General features: G+C 47.3%; 4 protein-coding genes across 4 annotated transcripts; all 4 read right to left on the bottom strand.

Annotated features, from left to right (window-relative positions):
* Positions 1 to 1,597: 1,597 nt before the first annotated feature.
* Positions 1,598 to 3,256, bottom strand: HD556DRAFT_1448927 (uncharacterized protein; the record flags this gene model as incomplete). The annotated part of the gene is made up of 5 exons (XM_041307511.1): positions 1,598 to 2,042; positions 2,101 to 2,524; positions 2,576 to 2,799; positions 2,852 to 3,010; positions 3,063 to 3,256. 5 exons carry the CDS (start codon positions 3,254 to 3,256, stop codon positions 1,598 to 1,600), a joined length of 1,446 nt encoding a protein of 481 aa, XP_041154637.1.
* A 1,086-nt stretch (positions 3,257 to 4,342) lies between these two features.
* HD556DRAFT_1410411 (uncharacterized protein) lies at positions 4,343 to 5,305 on the bottom strand (the record flags this gene model as incomplete). Its single annotated transcript, XM_041304146.1, has 2 exons — positions 4,343 to 5,051; positions 5,169 to 5,305. Coding segments are annotated over 2 exons (664 nt in total), but the record flags the coding sequence as incomplete, so codon positions are not given.
* Positions 5,306 to 8,521: 3,216 nt separating this feature from the next.
* On the bottom strand, positions 8,522 to 9,492 carry HD556DRAFT_1410454 (Isoprenylcysteine carboxyl methyltransferase family-domain-containing protein; the record flags this gene model as incomplete). The annotated part of the gene is made up of 2 exons (XM_041304147.1): positions 8,522 to 9,247; positions 9,359 to 9,492. Coding segments are annotated over 2 exons (664 nt in total), but the record flags the coding sequence as incomplete, so codon positions are not given.
* A 1,004-nt stretch (positions 9,493 to 10,496) lies between these two features.
* Positions 10,497 to 12,598, bottom strand: HD556DRAFT_1410461 (Abscisic acid G-protein coupled receptor-domain-containing protein). Its single transcript, XM_041304148.1, has 8 exons — positions 12,078 to 12,598; positions 11,791 to 12,025; positions 11,636 to 11,744; positions 11,536 to 11,587; positions 11,304 to 11,476; positions 11,017 to 11,253; positions 10,901 to 10,966; positions 10,497 to 10,848 (listed from the first exon to the last, which is right to left on the bottom strand). The coding sequence occupies exons 1-8, from the start codon at positions 12,127 to 12,129 to the stop codon at positions 10,603 to 10,605; spliced, it is 1,170 nt and encodes a 389-aa protein (XP_041154640.1). The 5' UTR covers positions 12,130 to 12,598; the 3' UTR covers positions 10,497 to 10,602.
* Positions 12,599 to 12,675: the final 77 nt, after the last annotated feature.

Genomic DNA, 12,675 nt, shown 5'->3' on the forward strand with positions numbered 1-12,675 from the left:
CGAGGAAGTTTTTATAGGGCAATGTCTGTTCTCAGTTACTTGCACATGATGCTCATTCTTCCTGGTGCAGGACGATGAATTTGAACCTATTAGGCCGAAATATCTTCGGGTCTTGCTGCTTATGACACCCGGTTCCTCTATAAAACGGGTGAGTGGTTACATATCTTAATTAAAACTGGATAAAATGCCATGGTTAACGTTTCCGGGCCGTGTTGATTTGGCTGAGGTGCTCACCAGGTAAAGTCAATGGCGTTCCGACGGTAACATTTTCTGAGCTACACGGCAGGCGAGCAGCTCACGAGTTTTTGGGCCCGGCTTGGGCCGGCCCAGGGCTTCAAGCCGGGCCTTTCACATCACTAGTCGAGGGGCGCACTCAAGGTAAGTTTGACAGACAATTCGAACAGAAGTAGTACTGCCGCCACCGGGTTGACAATTATTAATGTTTTATCACATTTAGGACCTATCAAGTCAATGCCCTGAGATGTCTAATATGGCTCATTGCAGGCTCAAAAAACATGCAACTCACATGTTGACTATCGTTTCCTAAGTGAGATTCCCGGAAGCGGATGCATTAGTAACTTGAATAAGTCGAAGAGTATTTTGCACATCAAAGGTGATCCCGTGGCGAGCGAATCGTTTGTGGTCACCTTCGAAGCGTGCGTCACGGTCAATAAATGTGTTGCCAGTGGTTATGCGTCTTATATGTAACGCCGTCGCCAATTACGCTATCCAAAGGCCCCCGTGTTCGAGTGACTGAAACCTGGCCCACCTACAGCAAATGACGATGCCAGTGAGATTACATGACAAAATATGAGAGAAGAAATGACGAGGTAAGTCTTAACTTGGGGCGAAGAACATAAGGCTGCCAGTCACGGTGAGTTGCCAGTGCTAGTGAGTACTTACTATGTACTAGGTGGCTTAGTAAGCACTTATTCGTGTCGCAGCTGAGGCTCGTGCACGTGGGCCGTGGCACGGAAGTAGAGTACATAGAACAAATTCATCACCAACGTACATATGAAGAAGACGCGAGAAAGCGGCAATGACCACAGGAAGCCAAATTTCGTGAACATCTCAGCTATCGCGTGTGTATATGTGAGGGATAACGATGATCCGCATCATTGACGAGGTCGCAGATAAAATGATACTGGATGTCACAGGTTGTGTTTCGCACGATCGTGGAACTGGGGTTCTTCCCAACGCTCGGCTCCCATCATTGTACCGTGCAAGATAGTATGATGAGCGATGAGTCGAGTCCGAGATTATGCAGCACGTACTTTCTTTTACATACACCATCACTCGTCCTGCACGTTGTATTTTCGTTCTCGGTCTCAACGACATCTTTAATTTTCCTTGCTCAATCATCTCCTCTCAGTCCTCCAATCGAAGACTGGGTTTCTCCCCTGTTCGTAGTCTGAGCCTCTTTTCATTTGACAGTCAGCCCTTTTAGGTTCATGTCTCTGTGAATAGACAGTGCCGTCCCTTGGTCAATCTGTGATCAATACACTTCAACATATTTGATAGATTTGAAAGTAGAATCGAACTGCATTGAATAGTAAATGGTGCTCATAGTAGATATATCTCAAAGCCTTGCTCTGCCCTAAGCCCTCGGAGGAAACCCTTCTAGGCTCCAGGTCCTCGTTCCCTGGCTCATATACTCCTCAGTCAATCTCGCGGTCCTAATGAAGAGCGATCCATCCAGCTCTTCTGCACCTTCCAGTTCCGTGCCTCCAAACGAGCCTTTGGGCCGTGCGCCATAAAGCGAAGAGAAATGCGCAAGTGCGCGCTGAATCTTCAACATGTGATTGTTTGGGTGCGTCATCGCCGATTGAACGATATGGAGGAATGGGTTAGCGACCTTGACCTTCGACGAAAGATGCGAGGTTGCACTGAGGAAGCCTTGGATATCCAGTCTGGGGAAGCCGCATGTGATCCAACACCTAAGAGTCGACGCAAAGTATCCGCGAAGCAAAAGAACTTGCGAGTCTTGTGGCAGGTAAGGCAACAGGGATGGAAGGAAGAGACTTGAGGTGACGATATGCATGCTGGAGCGTCCCAAAAATCAGTATATTTATTGCAGATTATCAGATTGAAGCCACTTACAAGAAAAAGTCTGCTGTTAAGCCTCTGTCTTTGCTCCATCCGCCGATACTGTAGAGGATAGTGCTTGTCCAAATACATTCTTCTAACTTACGTTCGATTTCGCCTGGCTGTGACGGGTCGATCGTCCATTGTTCGGCGTAGCGCCATATAGTATCACCATGCTCGGACATCATGCCGTCAAAATCTATGAAATGTTTCTTGATTTCCTTCGGTGCGAATGTCGAATCTTGCATGATCTTTGCAAGAATGGAGAACGCATGATTTTTTTGTGGTCGTTCGGGCTGAAAGGGGGTAATAGATCTCTGTGTGTTGAGGACAAGCGAGGCAAGGTGAGTTGTTGCCCTCTCCACTGCAGTCGTGCCGCTAGCCTCGAAAAAATACGAAGGCAAGAACTCGTGCCCATGCACGCTGGTCAATGCAAGACCTTGGGATGTCTATCAGGGACCTGTTCACAAGGATGTGTCACATCGCTCACCTTCGACGACCATGCCCAAGATGCCAAATTCTGCACCATATCCTACTTGGATGAAGGCATGGAACAAAGCTCCAAGGAAGCGAGCCAACATTACTGGCTGGGTGGATGCATCTCGTCCCTCCATAAAGTTGTATTTCTTAGAGAAGATGTATTCCTCTAGGGTGGCGCTAAGGCCCTTTTCCTTGATAACCTTGCTGAAGAAGGTTCGGTATGCGGCGTAAAAGCTGTCGATAAATTGTTTGAGCGAGGAATTGCAAGCGTTAATTCTAAATTCACTTGTCGTCACCTAGATGTTCGATGAAATTCTCTTCGGTGATAGCCTCAGGAGGCTCGATGGCTGGGCGCTGATTGGTGCTGTCCTGTTTGTAGAATTGTTCGATCAGAGATCCACTCGCGCCCGTGGCATAAAGTGCCAGCGCGCGATGAGTGATATGGCTTCATCGACACTCAAATTAGCAACATGAGATACGGATTAGTTAAGACGCACTTATGAAACCGCTGGTAGTTGCAGAAAGTGTGGTACTTCGTATGGTTATCCTTCAAGACATATGTCAAAGCTGTAACTGCTTCTGGGGAGATACCAGGATACCGCGGAGGCGAAAGTGCGCTCGGTGGGAAAGATGGGGAGGGGAACAGGGCTTCTAGTTCGCTGCCAGGACAAGTCTGTTGAGCTGCAGCCATCTTTGAGCGGGGCTACAAGAGTGCAGAAAAGTTATGGTGATGCATCCTTGTGAACTTGAACATGTTTTATATCCTTGCACAGGGCGCTGAGCTGTGATACACGCTTACCAATGTATGCAGTGGCCTAATGTACACGTCTGCCCAAAGTGCCCCGGCACTATGTGTCTGACAAGCATCCACAACGTAATTAGTGCGTCTGACCTTGCTCCATGGCACTGCGGTGATCCGATCGTATCGGAAAGTGACAAAACTGTTCCTTGGAGCTGAAGCCGAGCGGACGCGTCTCTTCAAAAAGTATGTAGTAGCCTGTCTATTGTGAGCATCCGAGACCACGCACTGGCGTTGCGCTAGGTGGAATTGATGCCTGCCGTGGTCGTGACGCGTTCGTGATGCGCCTGAGACGCGGCACTGTAATAAATCCTAGGGTACACAGCATCATATGTCATTCCAAGCACTTTGAATCCTCGTTAATGATCAACGTATGTATATGAGTGTGTCTGTGTAAGGATTGCCTAATATGCCTCTACGCACGGCCCGCACTTCAAAAAGTCGTTGGCAAAAGTCCACGTGACTCATGAATGAAAAGGCTTTACGCTTCGCATCCGAGTTAAGTGGATGCACATTCCATTCCATTCATTTCTCTTTTACTCTCTTTCGTTATCTTACCTTGTGCTCAGACTTCACGATTCCCGTTCCTTCACCGATATCTTTGAACTCGCCATATGCTCTCCGTACTCATTCTGGACTAGTCTCTCACTCGAAAATGTATATATACCGCTCATGTACACTCATACCTAGCAGCGAATCCTACAGTGAGATCCCCGCTCCAAGAACGATCGAAAGCCCCTCTGAAAGTCCTCGTCTCAAGTCCTAGTCTATTCATCTTCGTGTTACCTACTAACATGTCTCATTTCTATCACCATCTTCTTTTGTTCTCTCTTCCCCTTCGAACTATAACCAGCCTTACAGTCTGCCTGCGTACAGGCCCTAGAGGGATGTATTCACTTCTCACAAAATTTACAGTGCTTATCCTCTGTGTCCATACTATTAGTGTGCATCTTGCGTTAGTCCTGTTTGTCCTTCGCAGTCTCTGTACTAATATCAACATTTGGCACGCTTACCTATAGTGCTGCTTCAACCATAGCACATGCCGCGTCAAACCTCGTGTCATACATATGCCTCGTCAGTGACATACAATCAACTCCTATAGAATACCAATCGACATAATACGGTACAGAAAGCAAACACAGCATTCGGTACGTAGATAATTAATAGACCCAAGGAAGCAATCGATATTTCACCTTCTCCGCCCAGTTCTCCCATTCCTCTCCCATAGCACGTCGCATTATCTTGTCCTCTATAGCAGGTCGGTTGATGGAACCCCAGATACCTAATGTATGCATGAGGCAGCCAATGACAGCTAGCGCCGTCATGAGAGGTACTTGTAGAATTCCAGACTGCCACATCCACGACCCTGGGCTTCCGTACATAACGATGATCCCAACAGATTGGAGAAGGGAACCGGTATAACTTGGGTGGCGGACGACAGAGTACGGCCCACTCGTCATAAGTTTGTGTTCTTTTCTGATGCTGAGTTGGAAGCTCCAAAACTTTCCTAACGTCGATATACAATAAAACCTCAACATGCCCCCGATCACGATGGCAAGATTACATGCAAGAAAAGTGGAAGTGATTGGCGTGGAATGAAGAGACCGTAGAAGCTGCACAGCTCGGCGGGCGCCATAGATGCCTGCCGGAATTTTCGAGGGATCTATATGCATGGCAATGATGTTGACTGCTTCGGCAGACAGTGGTGTGTATGCGCTGAACTGTAATATCAGTGTTCACAGATTCATACAGATAGTACAGGAGCAACACACCTTGAGAAGTTTTAGAACGAAAATCAACATACCAGCTGAGCCAAAATAGGATTCCAACATGGTGGACTTCACCTTCTCTTCAGATGACGGTGGCGGAGAAGAAGTAGTGAATGAAATGTGAACGCCGATGGCTGAGGCTACGAGGAAGGGGATCTTCAAAAGACTCATGGTGCTTGTACTAGTCTGTCTTTAGAGCTTGCGGCGTGTTAAATACCCAGCCGAACATTGAGGACGCACGTGCTCCCAGGTCAATAGATTTGTGTCATAGATGGTCGGGGCAGTCATCAATTTTGTATCAGCGATCCGAAAAAATAGTATCTATACGTAAAAACCGGTCAGCCTTGGCAAGATTGTTTGGGGATGATCGATGATCGATCATATTCTAGGTCTATGGTTGGTCTAGCCTTATCCTCTTGATCCGGCATCCGGATCAGGGTCTTGTGCTTCTCCTGGCATGATAAGCGCGATGATGGTTAACATTATTCATCCATAAATTGAAGTACTTGCGAGTTCGCAATCAAGGACGTAGAACAGTTTTACAAGATTACTGTCCAGGGAAGTCAGGATGTATTGAATGTATCAGGTCAAATGTACTTCGTTGCCTGAGGAGGATTTAAGTAGTTAGAGCAAGCGAATGATACGTAGGCTAACGTAGCCTTACTAGGTATCACACAGCCAGGGACTCCTCATGGACGAGATTTTCTATTCAATGCTCTCTGATCGATCGATCCTTCGTCCGTCTCTACGCCTGCTCTCACGCTCGTTGCGATTCAGTGGGAGGGAAATGAGGAGGGTCCTTGTCCTTAGTCGATGGGCTGATGATATCGGCCTTGATCGAACCTATCCCGTTCAGCGTTGATATTGAGGTAGAAAAGATCTCGATCAAGGATTACAGGAGAATATCGTCAGGTGAGTCTGATCGACCATCTCCTGCCTTCCCTTCCTTCCGCTCCCGCATGAGATTGGATTGAGTTACTAATGGTAGAACAATCCTAATATTTTATATACGTTCGCGACGAGCTGCAATGGCGATTGTTCAGATGTGCAGAAACGCAGTCTTGTGGGATTCGTGGGAGGGATTAGATTGACGAGTGAGGAGGTTGTAGTGCGATCCGGTAGGGGACGCGACGAAATGGCATTTGATTTTGTTTCAACAGCACAGCACAGCACTAATCGGGTGATCGTTCGTTTCTCTGATAACACCATTTTCGCACCATATCACGAATTGACATGTTTATCACAAGTTGCAACGGCGGGTTTTCAGCTACAGAAAAATGTATGGGTAGTATACATTGCAGACGAAGATGGCGGGACGTATCGGTATCGTACATGAAGGACGGTTCAAATGCATCAGAGGAAGTGGGTAAAACACGTCCATAGAGATGCAAAGACATGCGACTCGTGAAGGATGAGAAGATCTAATGATTACCGTTCGTATATTCAGGAGAAATACAACCAATGAAGAGCCAGAAGCGAGTCCAAAGTCCAACATCTCTTATCGTTGCGTGAGGGCGTGACGCTGTTGTTGAAATTGTAGCTACGGTAGCATCACCGGCAGCAGGCGTGGTGGACAACGAAGAGTCAGCTGTCTGTAGTTGCGAAGGTGGTTGAGCGATGTTGGGCTTGGGAGGCTGTGGGCTTCCTGCAGTAAAGATCTTCGAGTGTGATGATTTCGTTTGCCGTTTCTGTTTCTGTTTCGCAAATGCAACCTCCCTCGTTGAAGCATTTCTCTATGTGGTATTAGATGAAGTTGCCAGTGAACATCCGAGAGAGAGAGAGAGAGAACATACACGTTTGCCCTTCGCATACGGAACTTCAACAGCAGGGCTGCACCCTTGCAACTCGGTACCTTCACCACTTCGCCCACGCTGTTTTACAAGGTTTCGAGCCCAGTCGAGAGGGGAGGATGGTGACGTAGCATGAGCACCAGAGGGGCTGCGGTTGCGGTGGAATAGACGGCTGAGAAGCGTGCTGCCTGGTGATGCTGAGGAGTGGGAGCGGCTTCGTGCGGAGGACTGAGAACATGAAGGTCAGGAAAACAAAACCGAATTGATAGTGGTGACATACATGGGAGCGATCTGGTCGGACACCAACAAAGAAACCTTGGGATATCCGATGATTAGGCGGACGTCGTTGCACTGGAGGTCGTGTAGTATCCTAGAGCATATATAGTGAGAACAACAAGATCTTTTAATGAAGGTGTCACGTACATGGAGTGCTGACTTGTTGACCAGGTAGAGCGCATTCAGTTGTGAGAATATACAATAGACAGTCATATCGACTCACCTTTGAATCCGAAAGTAGGTCGTCGAGGCCAGCTTCTCTGACAATTGCAGCGACATCCCATGTGTACGTGTTTGTGTCGTAACAGCCAGTGGCTAGTAGCTTTCCATCTTCCAACAACGATACGGAGTAAACTGGTTCTGCATGCTGTAGAGGCGAACTGACGAGTTGTCCATTGTCGAGGTCCCACAATAGCACTGTATAGTCTAATGTCGTGAATAGAAAAGTACATTCGGTGGGGAAGATGAGGAGAGAAACAGGGCATCGAGTTCGCTGCCAGGATAAGTTTGTTGAGCTGCAGCCATCTTTGAGTGGGGCTACAAGAATGCAAAAAAAGCTATGGTGGTGCATCCTTGTGAGGGGGGCCCGTGTTTTATATCCTTGCACAGGGCGCTGAGCTGAGCTGTGATACACGCTTACCAATGTATGCAGCGGCCTAATGTACACGTCTGCCCAAAGTGCCCCGGCACTGTGTGTCTGACAAGCATCCACAACGTACTTCAAGTTACGTCTGATCTTGCCCCATGACACTGCAGTGATCCGATCGTATCGGAAAGTCACAAAACTATTCCTTGGAGCTGAAGCTGAGTGGACGCGTCTCTTCAAAAAGTATGTAGTAGCCTGTCTATTGTGAGCATCTAGGACCGCGCGCTAGGCGGGTCCTGCCGTGGTCGTGACGCGCCTGTGACGCGACATATGTGACGCGGCACTGTAGAACTAGGTACACTTTGAAATTCTGAATCCTCGTTAATGATCAACGTATGCAAAACGTATGAATGTCTGCCTGCGTATAGGCCCTAGAGGGATGTATTCACTTCTCACTAAATTTACAGTGCTTGTCCTCTGTGTCCATACTATTAGTGTGCATCTTGTGTTAGTCCTGTTTTGTCGTATTACCTCTAATTTATTCATCTAGATTCTGATGTTGGTTTTCAGATGCAGTGTCAAGTGTTGTCTCCATCAAGCCTCGACCTCACCTTGTCAAGTTCGATCCACCCTAAAATTCTCCACCACCACATCAAGCCTCAACAATGGCCCGGGTATGTCGAGCCTCGTTTAAGCACCACTTATACCACGACAAGTTCTCCCAAACATCTTCGCAGTCTCTGTACTAATATCAACATTCACACTTACCTATAGTCAACCATGGCACATGCCACGTCGAAGCTCATTCATGCCGCGTCGAACCTCGTGTCATCATACCTATGCCTCGTCAGTGACATACAATCAACTCCTATAGAATACAAATCAACACAATACGGTACGGAAAGCAAACACAGCATTCGATATGTAGATAATTAATAGACCCCAGGAAGCAATCGATATTTCACCTTCTCCGCCCAGTTCTCCCATTCCTCTCCCATAGCACGTTGCATTATCTTGTCCTCTATAGCAGGTCGGTTGATGGAAACCCAGACAGCTAATGTATATATGAGGCAGCCAACGACCGCTAGCGCTGTCATAAAAGGCACTTGTAGAATCCCAGACTGCCACATCCACGACCCTGGGCTTCCGTACATGACGATGATACCAACAGATTGGAGAAGGCAACCGGTGTAGCTTGGATGGCGGACGACGGAGTACGGCCCATTCGTCACAAGTTTGTGCTCTTTCCTGATGCTGAGTTGGAAGCTCCAAAACTTTCCTAGCGTCGACATACAGTAAAACCTCAACATGCCCCCAATCACGATGGCAAGATTGCACGCAAGAAACGTGGGAGTGATTGGCATGGAATGAAGAGAGCGTAGAAGCTGCACAGCTTCGCGGGCGCCGTAGATCCCCCCCGGAATTTTCGAGGGATCTATATGCATGGCAATGATGTTGGCCGCTTCGGCAGACAGTGTTGTATATGCGCTAACCTGTAATACTGTTCACAGATTCATACAGACAGTACAGGGGCAACACACCTTGAGAAGCTCTAGAATGAAAGTCGACATACCGGAGCTAAAGGAAGATTCTAAGATGGTGGGCTTCAGCTTCTCTTCAGATGACGGTGGCGGAGAAGAAGTAGTGAACGAAATTTGGACGCCAATGGCTGAGGCTACGAGGAAGGGGATCTTCAAAAGACTCATGTTTCTACTGGTCTGTCTTTGGAGCCTGCGACGTGTTAAATACCCAGCTGAACATTGAGGACACACGTGCTCCCAGGTCAATATATTTGTGTCATGGATACGGCTTTGTCGGGGCAGTCATCAATTTTGTATCAGCGGTCCGAAAAATCGATGTGTATGTCAAAGGTTGCTCGTGTTCTTCAAGATAAGCACTAGCCCAAACCATTAATAGACGTGGGTATGTAAAAAGCGCTCAGTCAGCCTTGGCCATAAATTAAAAGAAGGGTGTGTTACTCTTGCGAGATTTGTCTGGGGAAGCGCACCATCGATGATCTAATAGACATTATTCATCCACAAATTGAAGTACTTGCAAGTTCGCAATCAAGGACGTGAACAATTTTACAAGATAACTGCCCAACAATATCGGGGATGTCAGGATGTATTTAATGTATCAGGTCAATCGAATGTACTTCATTGCCTGAGAGGATTTAAGTGGTTGGAGCAAGCGAATGTAATAATAATACGTACGTGGGCTAGCGTAGGTACTACACAGCCAGGGGCTTCTCATGCACATGGACGAAATTTTCTAGTACATTGGAAGTACGTATGCAAGTACATATCAAACCACAGCCGGCTTCGCTATGAGCCATGCAAATGTATATACGCCAACGAAGGAAACAATCATGATATTCTGTTTGCTATGGACCAGACATGGCCAAGGGACCATGGATAGACTCAATAGCAAAGAGAAGACAAGATCACATAAACAAAGAATCCCCCGACGACACCAGCCTATAGTGCAGTGGCAAGGTCATCATGTCCTCCAAGTTACAAGCAGAGCTCGGAGAAACAGGGGCGGCAAAAATTTGATAACCAAAGAATGAGGGCGGTGCCCTCATAATAGTGGTTAAACTATTAAGAACAGATACTACACTTGATCTAAGCCAAAGGCCAGAGTGGTAAGGATTCAAAGTCGTTCACAGCCCCCTTTTATATGAGATTCTACCCGTGCACGGGCCCCTGATTCAGACTTTTAGTTGGATTAGGCAGGCACGTCGATCGATCAGCCTTGGGAATTCAACAAGGCCAAATAATGGGCCAATTGCGTACATGTACAATGAATGTTCGAGGACTACACATCCAAGTCGTCTCCTTCAAATGAACTTCTCACCCAGCGAGCAAATGCACATCCTGCTGCACCGATCAGGAATGACCAATCAAACAAGCCACCGAATAGCGAGTACTCTGGCAGCGTCGCAAACAAGTTCATGCTATCATCAGACGGACCCTGGGGTTCTTGAGAGTCGCCTATCACAGGGGATGCTGTGGGCGGAAAGGTTGTGCGAAGCTGGACAAGAGTCGACAGGAGATATATGCCCTAGGTGCCTGTTCAGTCATGTGAGAAACGTTAAAGAAGATTTCGTCAATACCATGAGCTGCGCGAGGGTCAATAACATCAGTGATGCTGATGTTTTACGTGATGTGACATGGAATACCTGTGTGCCATCAATATATAGCTGAAATGAATGTTCAACAGACAACTCACTCTGGTAACACCACGTAGCACCAAGCGGAGAGAACATAAAATGATGACGCCCACAAGGGAAAGACTTATTTGTTTTGATAGAGATGGAATATCAAATTGTGATTTTCCTTCATTCCCTGTCGCAGACATGGGAAGAAAAGAGAATAGCCATGCAAGTACGTGCGCAACTATATCTCCATATGATGCGGAAGAGGGACTCGAGTTTGACACAGTCGGAGAGAGAATATTGAAGGCTGACTGGGATAAACATGACTGAAAGGTTCACAATCGAGGGGAAGACCACTTACACTACATACTCGGCAGACACAATAGACTGCCCATGACCACGTGATGGTTTTTCCCGTGAACGACTCTGCATACTCTGCTGCAATTCGGTTGCGTTTGAGAGCAACAACGCGAAGGCTCATTTGCTCTTCAAGAGCTTGAAGACCAATAACTTCCTGTTGGATCGAGTTTTGTTCTTAAGAAGAATCGACAATGTGAATTCAGGTTCGGAAGAAACAGATAGATCATACGTACGTCCATTTCGTTTGAACGACATGCGTGACAGCCACGATCCATCTGGTTGCGGCTAAAATGTTTGAGACAAAGTGTGACGACTTATGTTGGCCTACAGTACCTTTGAGCTTGCATAGTCATCCAAGTCACGAGAACGATCCCGTAGATCGTTCTTTACTCTTTCAAGCGCGTTTTCAGCGGACGCAATAGATGACGCAGATGGCGTTGATCTTCACAAGTTGAATAGTAGTACAACTGGTCGAGCCGTCCACTCACCGAGACCGATTGATGATGCCCCATGCACCACTAACTGCACCGAGTCCAGATAGTAGTCCGAGGACTGTGGTTCCCAACGTGACCAGCCGTGCAGTCACTGCTGTTAGCGGATTGTACAAGAGTAGCTCAGCGGGGAGTGGGATATATGAAAGGGCAAATACAAAAAGTGCCACAGGTGCTAATGCAAAAGCAACACGAATTGGCAGTGCACGAGATTGTACAAAACCTGGATTATCTGGGACCATTAGAAGACGGTTGGGTAGACAGGAGGGAATATGGCATCTCACCAGGCCGGTAGGTCAGGATGAGGCTGAACGACATGGGAACAAGTAAAAGCATCGTGAACAATAGAAGGAATAATGCTATTCGCCAGCTTAGAAGGCGAATTCTGTTATGACCGTGCCGACTCAGTCACTACAGAAAGCCAAGCGCTTGCACAATCGAATTATGACACACCTCGGTTCCAACCAATCCAAACCCTGGCACATGAGCATGCAGAATAAGATACTGCATTCAGAAAAGCAAAGTGAGAAACACGTCTGCGCGAGTGTTGAATGCCATGGTTGTGTGCTACTTGATTGCGGAGTCACTGCGGACCCTGGCAACGTGTCTTGCGGGGCGAGTTGTTGAAGGTCCTTGTACAACTTCTTTTGCAAGAAGATGCGACAACTAATGAACAGAAGGCCTCTTCAAAAATATAAGTGAGAAATCTGCCCAGGGCTATTTAGACAGGGGATATACCCTGATGCAACTACCAGGAACACTTCTGTTGCGGCGGTCATGGAAGGGAGTGAGAAGTCGTGGAACCCTAACCCGAGCTTAGGGTTTATTGATGGTAGTCACGTCACGTCGTCACGTCATAAACTCACGTGGGTAGCATTCAGC

The sequence above is a fragment of the Suillus plorans genome, assembly GCF_016647745.1.
Source record: "Suillus plorans strain S12 chromosome Unknown HD556scaffold_81, whole genome shotgun sequence".
Lineage (NCBI taxonomy): Eukaryota > Fungi > Basidiomycota > Agaricomycetes > Boletales > Suillaceae > Suillus > Suillus plorans.